The 19,630-nt window shown below is 36.7% G+C and overlaps 1 protein-coding gene across 1 annotated transcript in view; it reads left to right on the top strand.

Moving 5' to 3' along the window:
• The window catches only part of PDE10A (phosphodiesterase 10A), a gene marked incomplete at its 5' end in the record, with an annotated part of 61,161 nt that extends 45,511 nt beyond the window's left edge, over positions 1 to 15,650 (top strand). Inside the window, 4 exons of the mRNA XM_009876313.1 lie at positions 485 to 596; positions 5,378 to 5,458; positions 9,232 to 9,320; positions 14,928 to 15,650. Of these exons, the coding sequence (XP_009874615.1) occupies positions 485 to 596; positions 5,378 to 5,458; positions 9,232 to 9,320; positions 14,928 to 15,045 (400 nt within the window). The remainder of the gene's footprint in view (positions 1 to 484; positions 597 to 5,377; positions 5,459 to 9,231; positions 9,321 to 14,927) is intronic.
• Between the last annotated feature and the right edge of the window lie 3,980 nt (positions 15,651 to 19,630).

Here is a 19,630-nt window from a genome sequence, read left to right as displayed (position 1 = left end):
AGGGTTAGAGTTCATTGCAACAAAGCAATGAGAGAGAACCTTGAGACAGACTCAAACCCACATTTCCATTTTTCCTATTTTTTGGAGGATGTGTTCCCCTCTGTTTAAAGAGTAGAAAGAAATACAGCAAGATATGCCATCTTTCTTTTATAAACTTGAACTGTATTTTCAGAAGATATAGAGGCATGTGAACGTTTCAACAGGCAAGCATTCTTGCATACTTTTCTATGAGTGTATTATGCAGAGGACAGTCAATGAACTCTGGTTGCAAACTGCAGGGATTACTACAGAGAAAATAATATACAATTTGTGTGATGCCTCACCCATGAATCATAGACAAGTGAGGCATAAAGAAGCAAGATGGGAGAAATTTTGTACTATGTATAGTTTACTGGTGATTGAACTGAGGAAGGGCAAATAAAAATGCTTCAGTGTGATCATTAATTCTTTACCATTCTTACGATTTAATGTGATTCTATTTTAGAGACAGAGTTATTGGTCTGATGATGACGGCTTGTGATTTGTGTTCTGTAACAAAGTTATGGCCAGTTACCAGATTGACAGCCAACGATATCTACGCAGAGTTCTGGGCTGAGGTATGTGTGTTTATTTTGTTGACTATCTTTATGAATGCAAGTATCCAGGAAGAAAAAAACAACCATAAGTATTTTTCAATCAATATCTTAGCATGTCTGTTTTAAAGAGTGCATGTTTGCATGCACGTGTTTTTTTGATTATGCTGAAGCTATTTAAAGAGCTGAGTTAGCTTCCTAATTTTTAGGCAGCTTTTTTTTCTCTCTGTTAAGGGTGAATGTAGAAGGTGTGTCCCTACATAAAGTGACCAAGCAACAGAACACACAACAAAATCTGTAAAGTTTTTTGAGTCACTAACTGCAGTTTTGTTAAGGACCTGTTTGTGTCCTAGAAATCCAAAATATGAAACCAGTTCCCAGGTTAGCTGCCTTGAAACACACTTATAAAGCTGTACTATGAGTCCAGAAAATGCTAAAGCAAATATGACAAACCCTTAAATTGCTCTGAACCAACCATTTGAGTCTTTGTGAGCTGGCTCAACAACTGGGTCTCAGAGAGACCTAATTTTTTAATATACTGAAAGTTGCTCCACAGATAAGATATATGGAGACCTGAAACAAGACATTGACCTGTGCTAATGCAATCATGTTCTTAAATAAAAATGTGTGTCCTATGCTGACGACCAAATGTTCTAATTGATTAATTTTTAGAAGTGGAAGCGATTACTTCAGGGATAAGGAATAGATTCTGAGGGTGTTGCATAGAGTTGGATTATGCAGATGTGGATGATAAACTGTATTTTCAGCACTAGCACTGCACATGTGTACCATACAGTGTTGTTCTTTTCTGTTATGTGCCCTGTGGAGGTCTGCAGAATTTAGTGGGTTTATTACTGTTTTGCACAGGTGTAAAACAGAAATCAAGCCCGCAGAGTTGATGTAGCATGCATATAGCGTGGGGATGGTTGTCCTGCCTGTTGCATGGTTTGTGAGTGTTGTTTGTATTCACATGTTCTCATTCTTTTAGTTGTGAACAGTTCAGACTACAATAAAATATTTGAAAAATGCGGACTGTATAAGCTCAAAGATCTAGTTCAGTACTCACTTTTTAAAATGTCAGGACTGGAAAGTGAGTGTTCGTATGAATAATGGAGGTATAATGTTGATATGCCTCACTGACCACATACTCAATTTTTTTTCTTACAAATAAAAAGACTTTTAATGCAAATCTTGTGAACTCAGTGGAGAAGGAAGGATCAACCTGATTTTTCCTACTCAGCAATAGAAAGATGAAAATATGGACATAACTCAGCCTGCCCAGACTTTTAACCTGTTCTGTAATCCAAGGATGAGTTAAGAAAGGTTGTATCTTGTTATATTGCTACTTTATGGAGCAAATGTAAAGTTGTTGACAGAAATGTAATCCTAGTAGTTTACTGAATCCTCTTTAAGAAGAGGTTAATTGATACATGGCAGAAGTTGGATGCATGATGATCCAGTAGGGTTGGCTGACAAATCCAGCCTCAAGTCGAAAGGCTTCATGAAATTAGACAGCTGGAGACAGATATAGGGAAAATCTTAGGGAACTGAAATCAATAGAAAGTTCAGATTGGGTTTCACTACAGAAATTGTTACTTAACTGGGGAAAAAAAGGTAAACTCTAGGAAATATATATTGGACTAGATTGAATGGTGATATTACAGTTCTGAAAGTAGGATAGAATGTTGATTCTAGTTACTACGTTTATAATATGTCTTCTTTGTGGAATCATTAACTAAAACAATAAATGCAGCAATTTTGTGGTATATCACACGTCTTTTTTTTCACTTAATAAAACCCAGTATAGCTAGTGTTTTCAGCTAAGATCTACCTTGATATCGCTGAGCATGAAGCTTTCTCACAGTTCTACAATTCAAGCAAAATAATACATCTGCTGCTCTGGTTGGTTTTTCTTTGTGTGATCATACAATCATAGAATGTGTTGGGCTGGAAGGGACCTGTCTAGGTCATCTAGTCACCTCTCTGGGCAACCTGTACCAGGGTTTCACCACCCTCACAGTGAAGAACTAATGTCTAATCTAAATCTATCCTGCCCTAGTTTAAAACTGTTGCCCCTCGTCCTATCGCTAGACACCCTTGTAAATAGTGCCCCCTAGCTCTGCTGTAGGTAGACCACTGTACTGGTAGACCACTGTAAGGTCTCCCCAGAGCCTTCTGTTCTCCAGCCCCAACTCTTTCAGCCTCTCCTCATAGGGGAGGTTCTCCAGCCCTTTGATTATTTTTGTGGCCCTCCTCTGGACCTGCTCTAACAAGACCACATCCTTCTTGTGTTGAGGGCTCCACAACTGGATGCAGTACTCCAGGTAAGGTCTCACCAGAGCACGTGAGACATTAGGCAGTTGTTACACCCTTTCTGCAGTGTGTTTAAGAGACTTTTAAGCCACTTACAGCCATACTGCAAGTATGGTACAAGCTTCGTTGCTTAAAATTTCAACTTCAACTTTCTGATCATGATCATAAATATGAGGCTGAAAGTAGTAGTTTTTACAACAGTGTATCATGTATGTGTTTGCACATACCAAACACGAGAAAATATTTGTGTTTCTAGTGCAAGTGTTCCATCGAAACTTAATACCTCTTTACTGTGAAGGTGGTCTACCAGTGGTACATGATGCCTGGAGAGGTTGTCATTGGAGATATTGAAAACCCAACTGGACACAGCCCTGGATCACCTGCTGTAGCTTATCCTGCTGGAGCAGGTGTGTGGGATGGTTTGGATGATCCCAAGAGATCGCTTCCAACCCACACCAATCTGTGATTCTCTGATACCTTTTTCTTTCAAGGTGAAATGATGAACATAAATCTGAGCTTTGTTCAGTTTTTCCATAATCAGAGGCTGGACAGCTTCCTCAAAGCTCTGACTTCAAGCATTTCTCAGGCACTTGGTGTTATGTTAATCAGTTTAAAATCATATGATGCCAAACGGTTTAGTGTTGAGGTTGTTATCATTGAGACTCTGGTATCTTCAGACAGACCTGGATCAATTGAGTGCATTATTTCAAGCAAATGGAAGAAAAGAAAATTATTTACTGGAGGCACATACAACCAAAATTTGCTTACAGTTCCTAAATAACAACCCGCTGTTTTTCTGTGCTTGGGATTGCTATAGGCATCTTTTTTTTATCAGCTAAGGAAGGAGTCCTTTCTTTTTGTTTCTTTCAGCAGTAAATTGTATAACACAGATGAGATTCAATGATTCTCGTTTCTCTAACTTCTTGGAGAAAGAAATTTGAGAAATGGTATGAGAGAATAATACAGACACCAATGCAAAAATAGTTTCCTGATTACATCTCTTTTTTGTTAATTGAGCAGGCTTATAGTTATTAGGTCATGTTGAGGCCAAATATGCAAGATGGAATTGATTTCCAGAAGTCCTCATCTTTTTTACCTTCAAGGTAGTGGCAAGGAAATCAGAGTCAAACAGAAAGATGCTCTATCCAGACCAGAATCTATTTATTATATTGCAAACTTTTCTTTGAGTAAAGGTGCCAAAATCCTCACTTGGAAGAGCACGTTGGTACTTGAAACATGGCTTGATAAAATCTTATGAGAAAGATGTAATAAACTGTCTTCTGGAGATGCCTTTGCTAACTGTAGTAGAAACATAGAACACAGATTTAGGGAACATCCCGTGCTTTCAGATAGCTAAACTTCTGTAATTTAAATCTCACATTGAAGTACACAGATAACCAAATATTGTATGGACAGTTATCCTGCATAAACTTTGTCTCTACCCTAAGGTGTACTGAGTCTGGCTGGAATGGAGTTAACTTTTCCCATATCAGCCCTCATAGTCCTCGCACTAGCTCTATCAAACATGAGGGAAGCTTCTGGAATCTTCTCACAGAAATCACCCCTGTAGCCTCCTGCCACAAAACCTCACCGTGCAAACCCCGTACAGAAGATTAACAGTTTGAAGATGACATTGATTTTGAAATCTCATACATGAGCAATGGCCAAAAGCAACCATTACTATGGATGTATTTGCCTTTATAAACTCAAGATTAGACATCTGTGGTGTTGTTACAGTTCAGTTAAGGCTGAATATTTGGAAAACTTCAATTTGTTACAGAAAGTAGCCAGCTACTTATGGATTTTTAAGGAGTAATTGTATTCAGGCCTAGTATAGTGCTCAAAAATGTGTTTTGACTACTCTGCTGGTAATGAGTAAATATAAGGAGACAAGTTTCTCTTGTACAATACATAAATCTTGTCTTTGGATATATTGCATCTTTCCTAGTATTCCTCTTATGAATGTAGAGGGATAACATACTTAGATAGCTGTTTGAGACACAGCTTCTTCAAAGCAACATGGTCAAAAAGACTAAATTGTTCACAAAGAGGGCATGTTGTAACTTCATCTGTTTTACTCAGCTTATCCTTGGATGGGTGAGTTGTGTTCTACTGGTCATTGTATTGTAGTGCTTTAAACAGGTAATGTTTTGAAAGATGAGACTGACTATGTGTGGAACATAATGGAATGATTTCTTTGGTTTTATTCTTCCACTTGCTTTTTATTATGGAGACACCCTTGGAAATAAGGAAAATGTGTGTACATTGACTCAAAAACTTCATTTTCAGCATCTGCTATTTACATTCACATTTAAGTGAATGTGTAAAATGAGCCTCTCCTTAGACAGTTTTCTCAAATCGCCTTAGACCAGTACCACACATTATTTTAAATTCTGGATTTTAAAATTGACATACAATATAAGATAGAAATTTATTTGGTTGTCAGTAGTCTTGATTTTTGTTTTCCTAATCTCTCTCTTTGATTTCTCCAGGGCGATGAAATGAAGAAAACGGGTATTCAGCCTATTCCTATGATGGACAGAGACAAGAAAGATGAAGTCCCTCAGGGTCAGGTATGAATTCTCTCAGTAAAATAATACATGTTTATAGTGTTAATAAAACATCTATGGAAAAACATATGTATTTGTAAGTATTGCATTTGATGTTAGGGGATGTGGGCTGCTGAATTCTGTGTTCTACGTGAAAAATAGGGTTGGGTTTTTTTAAGTAGGAATGGAAAACTTGTTTCCAAATGTTTACTTAAATGACAGTGTGTTCTTTGTTGTTGTCAGCTGTAACATTCTTTACACCTATAATTCTGACTAAAACAGCCATCGTGTATGATTTTGAGAACTTAGTAAGTGGTTGCTTCAGCACAAAAAGGTTTTGCTGGTTTATCTTGAATGCAAAATGAAATTTGTCACCTGATCCTGGTTAAAATATGTGGGCTCAGATTTCAAAATATTTGTGATTTTATACCACAACTTTGTTAGTTCTTTGGGTAACTACAATCACTGTGTTTTGACATTCCTAAAAAAAAGAATAATACAAAATGTTTATTGAGGATAAGCAGTAAAGGGTGTATTCTAAGATACTCAGTTATCTGTTTGTCAAACTCTTTGAGTACTAATTTTCCTGTGCACAGATGTGCAGAAATGACTGCACTTCTATGCTTTCCATAAGGAAAAAAACCATGTTTTGTAAACATAAATTTGAGGAGTGGAAAAAGTATATGAACTAATTTTTTAGGTAAACAAAAAAGGTAGTTTGTCATTTGATTATTTGAGCAGGGAAGAATGAATTTAACTTGTCCATTCATATACATATACATATACATATACATATACATATACATATACATATACATATACATCTGTAAGTTGTTGGCTTTTTTTTTATTTCATTGGCCTTTAATGCTTTAATTGCCAGTAGTTAGCATTCACAGAGTAAGGAATTAGTAGTTAATTTACTAAACTTGTGTGCTTAGCGTAAGCCTAAAAAGAGAAGAAACATTTTTCTTAATTTGGTTCATTTTTCCATATACTATATTAGTTATCTTTGAACATCTTTAAAATTGTATAGTATGCAGTCATCTTGGCATTTGTGAAAGAATTGATAATGAGGTGAAAGCACATATCTAAGAAATAAGCTATATTTTTTCTCTTTAAAATGCAATAGGTATTGTTCCAGGTAGTGCCTTCATCAGGTTCTTTTTTACTTTGGGCTCTCTTTCATGCTTCTTAATAGTATTACAGTAAAATATTAAGCAAAACAGAACATTAAAAGCCAGCTTCAGTAGTACAGTTGTAGCTCCTGTATCTTGCTGCAATTTTACAGCAAAATGGGAGATTTAGGATGTGTATTATTCTGTGAAAGTATCCATTCATATATTTATGTAGAGACTGAAGAATTTAATAAATCATTATCATCCATTTCCTTGGGCTCTAACAAAAAGCATTAATGAGTGGCTTTATGTGGAATTTAATTAAAGCATTCACACCTTATTTAGCTGACAATGAAGTTTAGGAAATGAGGATTTGTATAAACATGTGATACCTGAAAAAACCTCTACTTGTGCCTCAAGTACTCATCTCTGATGAGAATAACTTGTACTTAGCTCTCCATCTCAGTTGGGCAGCCGGATCCGTTGGTCTCTGTGGTGCTTTACACCCTTTCAGCACAACTCACATTCGACCTCTGAGTCTCGTGTCTTCCTACTGTGGAGCCTGTGCTGAGGATTTGTTCCTGCCTCAGTGAGGATGCCACCACCCCCTTTTCTGTCCCTCCTGATGGAACCTGTGAAGAAAATAAAAATGCCAAAACTATGTAGTGACCTGAAAGCCCTTTTAGTAAGTCAGTCAAGCCAGCCTGAGTAGTGAAGGGGAGAGAGGAAACTGTCCACATGCTTCAGCCATTCAATACTTCTCCCAGAAATACAGTTTCCAAGGTGAAAATAAAAAATCTAAGAGTAAACAGCAAGGATTAAAATACTAAGGGTGATTTCTTACTGCAGAGCATTAAAGATCCAGCTCTTAAAACCAGCAGTGGTTTAAGGTGCAGAGTTGGAGAGACAGGAACAATTTATTTCAGAAACAAAAAGTTATTTTCTAGTTTCTCTTGCCTATGCATATTTAGGATAAAGTGACTTCAATACTTATACTTGAGTAGACTCTAGGCTTTCCGTCTAGCCACAGCAACATAAAAATCAATCTGGAACAATTTATTGAGATGATTTAAACCTTTTACGGAAGGGGTTTGGAAGAGTTTGCTCTGGTCAGAAATGGAAACTCTAGCAAAGGAATGCTTGTAATTGGCTTTATTCAAAACCTAAATGCCTTGAGCCTTTCAGGGGTTTTCCTTCTTGATTGATATGCATTTTAACTTAAAAGCTTTCAGGACATTAAAGGACACATTTTATTCTAAATACTGGCATTCCAAAGAGAAGGTTTTACAGAATATATTGCAGGTGAACTCTGGTTTGGTTGAAATCTGTTGTGTTTCGCAATGGCAATGCACTTCTCATTGAACCAGAAGTTCTACAGTGTGACTGTACCTAAGATTCCATTTTAGTGTTTGACAGCTATGGAGTAATCTGCAGAAAAATAAGATAGTCCCCCTTAAAACCAAACAAACACAAGAGGAAAAAAAGCTAAGAAAAAACAGAGGAAGAAAACAATGCACTGTGCAATATAGCAAACTTCCTGTTGATGAGCAGACATCCCAGCTGTGTGCAGCCTTGCTTTCACACCAGCTGCAGTTTCTTGCTCTTGGTTACATCACAATTACTTCAACACAGACTGTTGGTTCTCAGGTCAGAAAACGTATCTTACTTTTTTTTACGTACAGAATGGACTTAGTTACAGGGCAGTATGGGAGGATTCATTTGTATCGATGGAGGTTATCAACAAGAGTTGCTCTTTGATTTCTGAAGAAGGCTAATGTTTAGACTGTTAAAAAGAGACATCAAATCCTTTGGGCAGAGTACAATACATGGTATTTTGCTAAAATGCATTTAAAATCTCGACGCAAAGAAAGGAATCATAGTGCACTACTGTAACTATCATGAGAGTCTGGGATAAATGAGTGATGTTATAATGGATATGAATTTAACCTGTCATCCTTGCTAATATATAAGTAGCATTTTCTAAAAATTCCCTTGTTTCATGACAGTTCAACTGTGACATGGTAGTTGTCATAGGCACCTAAGCCTGTATGAATCAGATATCATTAAAAAGGTGCTCATTTGATGTTCTTTAAATAGATTTATATGTTAATAGTAAAAGTATATGACTGAACTGCATATATGAAAAGAAATTGGTCATATTGATCATTGTGCATATCTTTTAGAATCTTTCAAAAGGTGCAGAGTCCCTAGAATCTCAAATAAATTAAGCTGTAGAATACACATCAGATCAATCCACAATCTGACCTTATTTTAGCAGTGCTGCACAACTTTCCTTTTTAAAAATATTTCATCACAAGAATGTTTGCAGAAATGGCTCTGCCATCTGCACCTACTTACTGTCACTACTGACACCAAAAAGCCAGAGAGATCCTGAGCAATTCAACTGAATCAATGGAATAATAAAAGGTCCTGTAGAAATTTCTATCTGAAGCAGCCATATCAGTCAAAAGAAAGGCATGTAAGCAACTTGTAGTTGCTGGAGACTTCATTGTTGATGCTTCATTTTTAACTATTTGGATATTAAGAGGAGATGCAGAAGTATGAAGTACTAACATAAGTAGCAATTAAGTGAGTAGTCAACAGCTTTGAGCTAGTTGGCTGTTAACTTTCAGTGTTGCAGTTTAACATTTAACTTTTTTTTTAATTATTGTTTTTTGATAGATTGGTTTCTACAATGCTGTAGCCATCCCATGTTACACCACACTTGCACAGATCTTTCCTCCAACTGGGCCACTACTCCGAGCATGCAGGTGAGTAGATGTGCAAGTTTTTGCACAGTGCATAGCTTGGTTAAAGAAAAAGCAAACATGCTTTACAAGTTTGTCTGGAAACACAGACTTTTAATTTTAGAATTTGCATGCGGATAAACAGAGATACTCATCTCACATTAATCTATGGAGAAACCTAGAGGCAATAACTACTGGCTGGGACTATCCAATGGAGATCTACAGACATAGCTGATTAAAATGTGTTTGACGCCAAAAGCATTTAGAGAAACAGGTCCAATACTTGTGTGTCCCTATCTAGTCTGGTTCAGTGCAATTTCCATGTGAGTCCTTGTTGCTTCAACATGGTTCTCACAACTAAGATTGGCTAGAACTCTGTTTCATTAAAAAAATGTTGGTTTGGCATGTGATTTTATTTCATGTCAGAACATTTTTCTTAAAAAGCAGAAAAAGAAAGATCCACAGAATATTCAGTAATTGGGAACTTAAGGGTAGTACCACTGGGATGAGAGAGAGGCAAATGTAACTTTGTCCAGTTGGGATGCAGCTTGGGGTCTTCTGAAGGAGAGGCAAGGAACCTTAACCAATTGGCTACTTCTACCCTGGAATGATAGTGGGATTTCTTTGTAGCTGATTCTGTCCATCAGTTTCCTAGGCCTTAGCAATCCTTCCTGGCAAAATTTCCATTGAAACCAGTATGCTTGATGAAAATGTTCTAATTTCAAATTAGACCTTATTATCTAATGAAAAACAATCGGTTCCTAAAATGCTAGCAATCTTTAGTCGCATTCAGGGAAATGAAGCCTATTTTTCTATGCTCTTACTAGCACTTCTCCTAGTTGTTTTTGTTTTTTTTTTCTCTTGTGGCCCTTAAATTCTAGCTTGCATTGAACTTTTTATTTGTCCTGTATGGCAAATCTACCTGCTTCATCACTTTCCTGATCTTGTCGACTAAATGATTTAAGGCCAGTTCAGATGAGGCCACTATATGCAAAATGCCATGAAATATAATAGAGTGGTTAGCAAAATATTTCCTTCACATATATATTTCATATAGCTGTGTGAAGAATATATAGGTCTGTACCAGTGGAACAGAGGGCTATCTTACAAAAAGCAGTATCTGGGAGCCATCTTTAATAGCAGGGTCCCACTGCTAGGCGTGGCTGTGCAACCCTTAGATGGGTTTGGAGGGAATATTAAGTAGGATTAAAGACTATGCATCAGTAGTTATTACATTAATAGGACTACAGTTGGAATCCTGTTTTGTGTCTATGCTTTGAGAAGAGTAGATAAACACATTAGCAAATAAGAGAAAATTAAGAAATAGCTTAAAGGATGTTTTGAAACCTTGGTAGTAAGAGACTAAAAAATCTGACATAAGATATTTTTAGCCAAAAGAATGATTATCAAAATCTGTAACTATGTCTGTAATATGATTAGACAAAGCTCATTAATTTAGCAGGTAAAGACTACGTGAAGGCCAAATGTTCAAACAAGGAATACGGTGAATATGTTTTTTAGCATTTGCAATAAGGTCAGCTGAGGATCTTAAAGGTATATTTTTAAAAAGAGAACGGTAAAAGGGATACAGTTCAGAGGCACAATTTCTATGATCAAATTGCCAAGGCCTGTCTTTCCCAAGCAGTAAGGCTTTCTGGTCATTTTAGAAGTGTCTTTCGTCCTTAAAAGCTATGGAGGTAACAGCGTCTGGTAAATAATAGGCAGTAATGTTATCCTAAATCGAGTAATGTGGAAGTATTCACAAGTGCGTTATATAGTGGTTCCATCAGTTAAAATATAGCGTTAAACTCTTCTCTAGTTTCAAGATCTCATGTAGTATTTTACAATTGTAAGGATATCAAAGCTCAAATCCTGTTTTGGAATTCAGAGTTACAGTACAGGGTAGGAATGTGTACTCCCTGAGCTCTGTTGACCTAATATATACATGCTGATAGCTGGATTATAGATAATTGAATAATGTGTACTCTGACAAATAAAGAAGAATTGCTTTAAGTGTGAAATCAGAGAACATGAAGTAACCTACAGAACTACTTGTAATCCTTTCAGTCTTTGCAAGGTTGGGAGTCATCTAGCTGCTTTACTGAGAGATAGTCTGAGATCTTGGATGGTTTCTAACTTCTTTCTCTTTGTAATCCTTGCTTGAAGGCATGTTGCTTCAGCTGTATTGATGGCTGAAAGCTGAATGGTCGGTTATTCCATCCACATAACTGGAACACAGATTGTTCTTTATGTAACCACGTTTTCAGTCAGAGAGAGTTTTATACTGTTTACATGGACTTAAGAACATAAACTCTAATACCCACCATTAGAAAGGCAGTAATGCTTATCATGAGTGTTTCCAGTTAATTGCTTCTACTCACACTAACAAAAGTTGTTCAACTGAAAATTTTTATTTCTTTTATATTACTTACTTGTCAACATCCAGGTGTGCGTTTATGCCCCAAATGAGTTATCCATATGATTTTACCATGAAAATGTCTTGCATAGTCTATGTGATTAATAGAGTAACCTCAATTCTGGATGTCAGAAAGGTTCTGTTACTCACAGAATTAAATGGGAGGTCTTAAAAAAATGGGTTTGTATTTACTGTAGAACATTTGCCTAAACCTGCCAGTACCTCTGGTAAATTAGAATGTTATTCCACTTCATGGGAACTGAGGCTTAGAGAGGCTAGAGGGAGGGCTTAAGACTGCACAGCATCTTTCTCAGGAGCAGGGTGCTGGGAAGACCTATATCTTTTGATTCTAGCCACATGGATATCAAAATGAGGCTTATTTGCAAAAGTGGCTTGTAACACTTGATGGCTCACCTTTCAGTAGTCAGCTGAGGAAATTTAAAGTTGAATTGCACCCATCAAACACCCATCTACATATGCATTCTAGATGAAAGGTTCCTTATGATTCTGAAGATCAAGCATGAACATCTTTTCAAGAGTGCATTTCTTTGCGAAAGGTGTGATGTCTGAAGTAAAAGAGATCAGACTTCTGGCAGAGATCACAGAATCACAGAATTTTAGGCGTTGGAAGGGACCTCAAAAGATCATCTAGTCCAAACCCCTGCATAAGCAGGATCGCCTAGAGTAAATTATATGAACCTTTTCTGCAACAGAAATTATGTTTGTTGTTTGGAATTCCAGTTACAGTTATAACACTAATACTTTTCTGAAAGCTACACTGACACAGTCTCCAGACTGGGTATAGCTCTGTACAGACACGATTCCACACCTTGCTCTTGTGCATTCCTTAATTTAGATTGCACTGATGCAGAACTGGGGCATAGATATGAGGATGGGGTTTAAGATTTCCATAAGACAAAGAACTTCCTGAAAACCCACACCCTGGCATAATGTCTTTTCAAGAGCAGTTTGATAGTTTCAGCCTAGCCCTGAAATTACCCTCTGCTGGCTGTTTGAGTGGGTTGATAAGGAAGTGTTGAAAGTTCAAAGTTCGAGACAGAGTAGGAAAGCAAGAACTCAGATCTAACCTCAGCGCTTCAATTATTAAAATGTATGTTATTGAAGGAGTTAGATGACTCCAGAGTGTTTCAAATAGCTGATTTGCACTTCACTTTTTTTTCCGCTTTATTTTTGATGCATAACTTATTCACAGTGTGAGGAATACAGCCTTATTCCTGTTTGGTATTGCCTCAGCTGTGGACTGAACCAGTTTTGATACCACCCCTTTACCAGCAGTGCTCGTTCTTGGAACGTGGAGTTTAAGCTGCCTTGTCCTTGAGTTGTTTGGAACGCAGACACCAGATGCAAATAATAGCAGCAGAAGCAGCCAAGGCAGCGTGTCAGCATCAAGGTTTTTATTTTGAGAACCTCTGGGCATTTATTCCAGACACTTAGGAGCCAGGGCATCACTGGGAGCACAAAGGCAAATGAATCGTATTATCTACATCTTTAAAAAAAAACAAAAACCCACACCAAAAAGTATCAGTCACTGATTTCCCTAAGGTAAGGTAGCAGCTAAGAATCTATTATATTTTCTTGTCTGATAATTTATTCCACATTTTTAAATACTATCTTGTCATTCTTTGTAGATCAAAACTATCAGCCACCTGTTTTAGAGAACTAGTCCTATGTGTGTTTTGTAGCAGATGTATTTGGTAGGCCTACCAAAGTGGCAAATCTATGATAGTGTATTTATTTTCAGGATGAGGTGACATTTTTTTCCTTTGTTTCAGGCCAAACAATTTTAAACAAATTTCCATGTATTTTCAGGTACCTTAATTCTTTTAAAAATATTTTGGCTACAGTTCTCCTCGTTACTTTCCCAGTTTCAGGAAAGGGAGCTAGAAAAATATGATGGTTCAGTTTATCTGAACCTTGGTGCCTGTTTGTATTAGCTGAGATTCAACACCGTATTAACGGTGTAGGTGGTCCCCTAGAGGGCACCAGCTTTCTTCAGTAGACTCCATCAGAGCCTGCCTTCCCCCAGCCCCAGAACTTCTCTGTCCTCTGTGCTTCCAGGTCGTTATCTGCTGTTTTATCAAATGTTTGGGCAAAGCTGTGACATAAAAGTCTGAAAAGCTCTGCCACGTAAATTCCGATGTAATACGATAATATGACACATAGGATCTAAGACCTTAGTACTTTTACCTTTTACCATCCTGTTTGTTTACTGAAGACATCTAAGAACTGCTTTTTCAGTAAGTAGGGATCTGATAGTATGAAATTAAAACAGTTGAGCCTGCTCTTTCTCTCCATATTTGAAGACTGAATGCTGGATTTGGCCATAGGTTCCAAGTATGGTCATATCATCAAGGTTGCAAATATGGATATCATCAGCATAGACTTCCAAATCACTGGAGGAGTGGCACTAGTGTACAGCAAGTAAAGTTATGGGTCTGTACTCCCTTTGAAGTGTTTGAACATTACCACCTTAATTGCTTGTTTTTTTATAACTTGTGAACCACAATTTGGACTAAAGGATTGGACAAGCTGTGAGACACTAAAGAAAAATTCTATCTCAAGGGAGGGCTGTTTTTTAAATGTAGTAGATTGGCAGTGTGATCACCACAATAGTAATCGAAAGGTGATACTTTGATGTTGGCATGCAACACTTCACAAGCTGTCAGGCAGTCCATATGCAGGAGTTGCAGAAGGCTTAGTGTGCTACTCTAGTTTTCGGTGAAGGAAGTTTCCTGGCAAAAGTCCTGATCCCTGCGGTGGTTTTGAGAAGGGCCAAAGTGTGCAGTGGTAAAATCCCTCGAGTTCAAAGTGAGGAAGGATGCTTGCCTCCAGAATGCTGTTTCAGAGTCTCTGCAAATGTTGTCTGTCACATCACAGCTGGGATTTCTCTGCAGCTGTGAGGGCTAGAAATGTTTAATGGAAGCAAGTGCTAGCCTCTACCTCCAGGACTCATTCTGGACAAGGTATGCCATAGGCTTACGTATGGTCAGCATGTATACAAACCCCACAGAATTACAAAATGGGGTAGAAGATGAAAGATGAAATGACATAAAGATTTTTAAAGCTTGATTACACACAGTTATTTATATACAGCATAAAGCTACATCTCGTAGAAGAGCATTACAGTATTGTTAGGAATAAATTCTAGTAAAGTAATGAACAGTGCTTTACCTCTGACCTTTTTGCATCTCCAGGGATAATCTCAACCAATGGGAGAAAGTAACAAGAGGTGAGGAAGCCTCTATATGGATTTCCTCCCAGTCCCTTGCTCCTGGGACCTCAGATTCACTTCCTGTGAAGATCGATGACTGAACAGCAGCAACAAATTGCTATAACCCAAAAAGCATCCCTTCTTGTTTTGGGGATTGTTTTTTGTTTTGTTTGTTTTTATTCGAAAGAAGGAAAAAAAAAAAGAAAAATAAAAGCTACAAATACTAACTAAGAAGCAGACCTGCCTAGAAAGGTAACACCCATGGAGTTACCTCAACTAAGTGACTCTGACAGCCAATCTCCTGACCTACACCCGTGACACAATGTGAACAGAGGGAAAATGACAACCCAGATGTTTTGGAGTCAGCTATCAAAAGAAAACTTGTGACTTGTGAATATAAAAGACTGGCCTTATCTCATGGGCTACGTTGCTGAGGCCTTAATTTAAAACTGATGGGGAGGGGGGAATCTTAGGGGGTACTTCTAAATTGTATCTTTCTAGTAAGGGTTTCAATGGTACTTTTATTATACCGTACTGTGGCTGGCTTTAACACCAGTGTCACTTGGGAGTTCTTGGCTATAAATAGAACAATGTACCCATTGCTATTGTGAATGTTTATGTGTGATCTACTTGTAATCAGTTTGAACTCCAGCAAAATCCTTAGAGACTATAATTCATGCTTAGGTTACAGTGAATTCTCTTGCTGCAAACTAAAGGAAAACCAACATTCAGGTTAAAGTTTTAAAGTACTTCATTAAGCTTCATGATACAAATTGTCACTCACAAGGCAAACATTGAAAGAACTAGTGATGGTGCTTTGTTCTTCAGAATGATTTGTAAACCTAGACAACTACTCCCTTAAAACACTGGAAGTACTGGATATTTATCTCCAATATGAGAGCGAGTTTCAGATTGGAGCTTTTGGGTTGGAGTTTTTGTATCCATGGTGACAGAAGTATCAGACTGAAATTTAAATGTGACAGCAAAGATTTCCTTGCCTAGCTCACGATTAAGTAAAGTCATCATTTTTATTTCTACCTGCTGAGTTGTATTTTAAAAGGTATTAGAGACATACCTGGAGTATACTATCTGCTGGGAACAAAAGCCTTATCAGAAAAGTCAGGTCTGATAAGAGGGATGGTGGTACCATCACAATAAATCAGAAATGTTTTTGTGTTGCACAATAACACTGCATGTCTTCTACTGCTCTTTCCCCCTATCCCAAGATGAGCAAAATTGGGAAACTTCTCCATTTCTCATTTGTTTTTTTTCCCCTAGTTCAGCAAAATTTCCAAGCTTAGAACTGCCCTTCTTAGTGAAAGAATAGCTGACTGCAGAAAAGTACTCCAAAATATTTTGTTTACAATTCTGTGCTGACTTAGGCTTTAGCCTTACAAATTTATGCACAGACTTTAAGACCTCACATTTAATGCCACTCTTAATTTTAGTGCAATTGTACAGAGTATGTTTAAACAACTGTTTGCCTTCATCTTTCCCTTAAAAACACAGAAAAAAAATCTTCATATTGATCCACACAGTAAGTGAACACAGTCTTTGCATACCTTTCACATACAGCCTATGCTGCATTATATGTTTTTCACAGATAATACACTCTTGTAGTGGTTCCATGATAACATGGCCATTTGTGTAACTGCAACAAATAATAGTAGTGACTTAAGGACAGAACACAGGTTTTCTTTTTCCATCCCATGTCTGTTGAGCTGTATTGCTCGAATAAGCATGCCATCTTACGGGCTTCATGTAAATAACTTGGACTCTTGAGTTTTGCCTTCTGTTATGGTCGAGCACATTCCAGTATCTGTACATGTGTACAGTATGTGATACATTATTGTATAATGTATAAATGCACCTAAGCCTTTGCAGTACATACATATCCCAGAGGCTGAGACTTCAGTTGAGAATTCAGGATGAAGTTATCTTATCTGTATGATACAGGTTACGTATCAGCAGCCCCATAGTTTTTTTTTAATTTGCTTTACCAATTCTAAGTGCAGAGATTCATTCTTAACGGCAGCAAACTATTCTGGAATAATGAAAAAAAACAAAGGATGAAACAATTACACCAGAGCAGTATCTCATGCTGTGTCTTCTACTTTACTCCTTAGCAGTTCTGTTTTAACTAAATCATGGAGATGCAACCTTTCATCCACTAAATACTTGACACACAATCCACAGTTCCTAATTCACATGGGAATTATCCAATCTATGGTGACTACAAAAATACTCCCTGAAATTCAGGTGCCCCAACAGCTGAACAGAATGTTTTTCCTTCATGGATTAAGCATATTTGTTGTTATTCTCCCTCTTTGAATGCTGATCTTACAAGTGTTGCATAAGTACTCCTTATCACACTGTGTCTGTTACGGAAATTTTAATTCATCTTTTATTCACTGACAGTGAAGATAACTTCCCTAGTTCTTTACTTAGCATTCAAAATATTTGGCAGTGTCACATAATATTTGATATTTTGAAGTTTATAACTACTAGTACAGAACGTAATTTCCCAGCAAATCTGTCAAATTGTAAGTTGTTCTATTAATGACTCAAGTCAATCAGGTATTGTTTCTAATATAGAACTACCCAAACCACATAAAATATATGCTTGCTGTAGTATGACGTCCACTAGAATTTAAAATTGTGGCTCCAGTGGTTGTGAGGTGGTCTGTTTTCCTGGTGTGTAAAAAGGAGAAAGGTCACAACAAAATGTTACTCTTCAGTAGTACCAGAACAAACAAAAAGAGGCACAATGGGCTATATTTTCTAAACAAATTTAGTCTGTCTTAGCACTTATGGAGTGCTGAATCAGATGTGTAAAGTTTTTGTAAAAACAAACTTATACCCACATTTCCAAAGTCAAAACCACCAAAAATTAGAACTTTGAAGCTGCATTTAAATTTCCTGGCTCAAGTACACGTTGAGATTAAATTGTACCAAATTTGGAACTTGAACTCACAATTAGAGTAAGAAGTCTAGATCTGTAAGACATCTGGCTTATTAACTGAAATTGCCAAAAAGCATACTTTCTTGCATTTTTATGCTGCCAAAACTGATCATGCCCAAGATCAATAACAATGTTTAAAGAACTTAACAGATCTCTCCTTTCCTGGAAATGTTACTCCCAGAACTGCATTATTTTTGTTAGCAATTTTAATTCCTTTTGCCTTCTAAGACCGGTGAAGGTAAGAGAACTGTTTGAAACCATATCTGAGGATTTCTAATGTATTATGAAATGATGCCTGAAAGGTTTGCACTAAGTGAGAAAAATAGTTGACATAGCATGATATAGTCATCTGAGATGTTGCAAAATTTATTACAACACTGACAGAAATTCCATTGTTATAAATTATCGGTGAATTTTTATATGGTAGTGCAATGTTCTGCTGTAATGGTTCAACTCATGGCAGGTTTTTTTTTTCTAAATAAGTCACCATTAGAGAAATGAGGTAGTTGGTTTTTTTTATTTGGAGTATGTGATAAAACATATTTACATTGGAGAGGACATGCAGTGTGGAATTAATCTTTTTATGTGGCATAGACTTATTGTTTAAACTTAGAACGGTGTGATCAGTTTGCTGTGACTGCATTTAGTGTTAAAATTATAAGGGTAGCAAATAGCACTATTCATGTTAAAAAGTAGAGATTGTTAGATGCTCAAAACAATTATGACCCTCTTAAAATAATGCATTTGCCTCAAACACTGTGATATAGGAGCAGTTCTGTGAAGTGGAACAATTAATTTGTTCATTCTAAACACAGAAAAGGCTTTCTGCACACTACTACGAGGAAGTTCATGTTCCAACTTTAGGTTATATATCCCAATCTAGCAAAGGCACATCGTAACTCTTGTTTTGCTTTCTGACCAAAAACTGTGCTCGATTGTAATACGGGTGTATACTCTGTCAAAAAAAAACGAATATAATGGACTGCTTTCTAGGGTAGATCAAACTGATTTGTAGAGTAGATTCATATATATTCAAAATTCAGGTTGGGCTGTTATGTGAAGAAGAAAGAACTTCAAGGTAACAACATTCAACTTTACTACATTTAGTGAGCTGAAAAATTTGTTTTATATATATATATATATTTACACACACATATATATATATATGATACATATAAACTTTGTAAAAAACAAAAAATATGCAAGTGCAATAATTTAAAGAGGTCTTAACTTTGCATTTATAAATTATAAATACTGTACATGGTGTGTAATTTTTTTCATGTATTCATTTGCAGTCTTTGTATTTAAAAAACAAACCTAAACCTTTACTATTACGTTTGTACAATAGAACAGTAAGCATTTATTATGATATAGTTAAGTTGTAAATAAATTCACAAACCAAACAGCCAGTACATACGCATATATGGGTGTCCTATTGTGAAACCTGTTTTTGCTTTTACTGCTGGCTTTAGCACAGCAAGACTACTTCTGTGGATATGTAATTATACATATAAATATATGTATGATACATAAGATATATTTAGAAATGTTCATAATTTTAATGGATATATCTATACATATACTTTGGTGTGAATATTGCTGAATACAGAGATTTTTAATATTATTTTTCATGTTTATTTTTGCTATTATTGGGAGCGGAAGTGAGAGAGTGGAAGTGCCTGTGTGTGTATGTGTGTTTATACTACAGGTAAACCACAGGAGAA

Source organism: Apaloderma vittatum, unplaced genomic scaffold (assembly GCF_000703405.1).
Source record: "Apaloderma vittatum isolate BGI_N311 unplaced genomic scaffold, ASM70340v1 scaffold4379, whole genome shotgun sequence".
Lineage (NCBI taxonomy): Eukaryota > Metazoa > Chordata > Aves > Trogoniformes > Trogonidae > Apaloderma > Apaloderma vittatum.
This window is presented reverse-complemented; position numbering and strand designations above follow the sequence as displayed.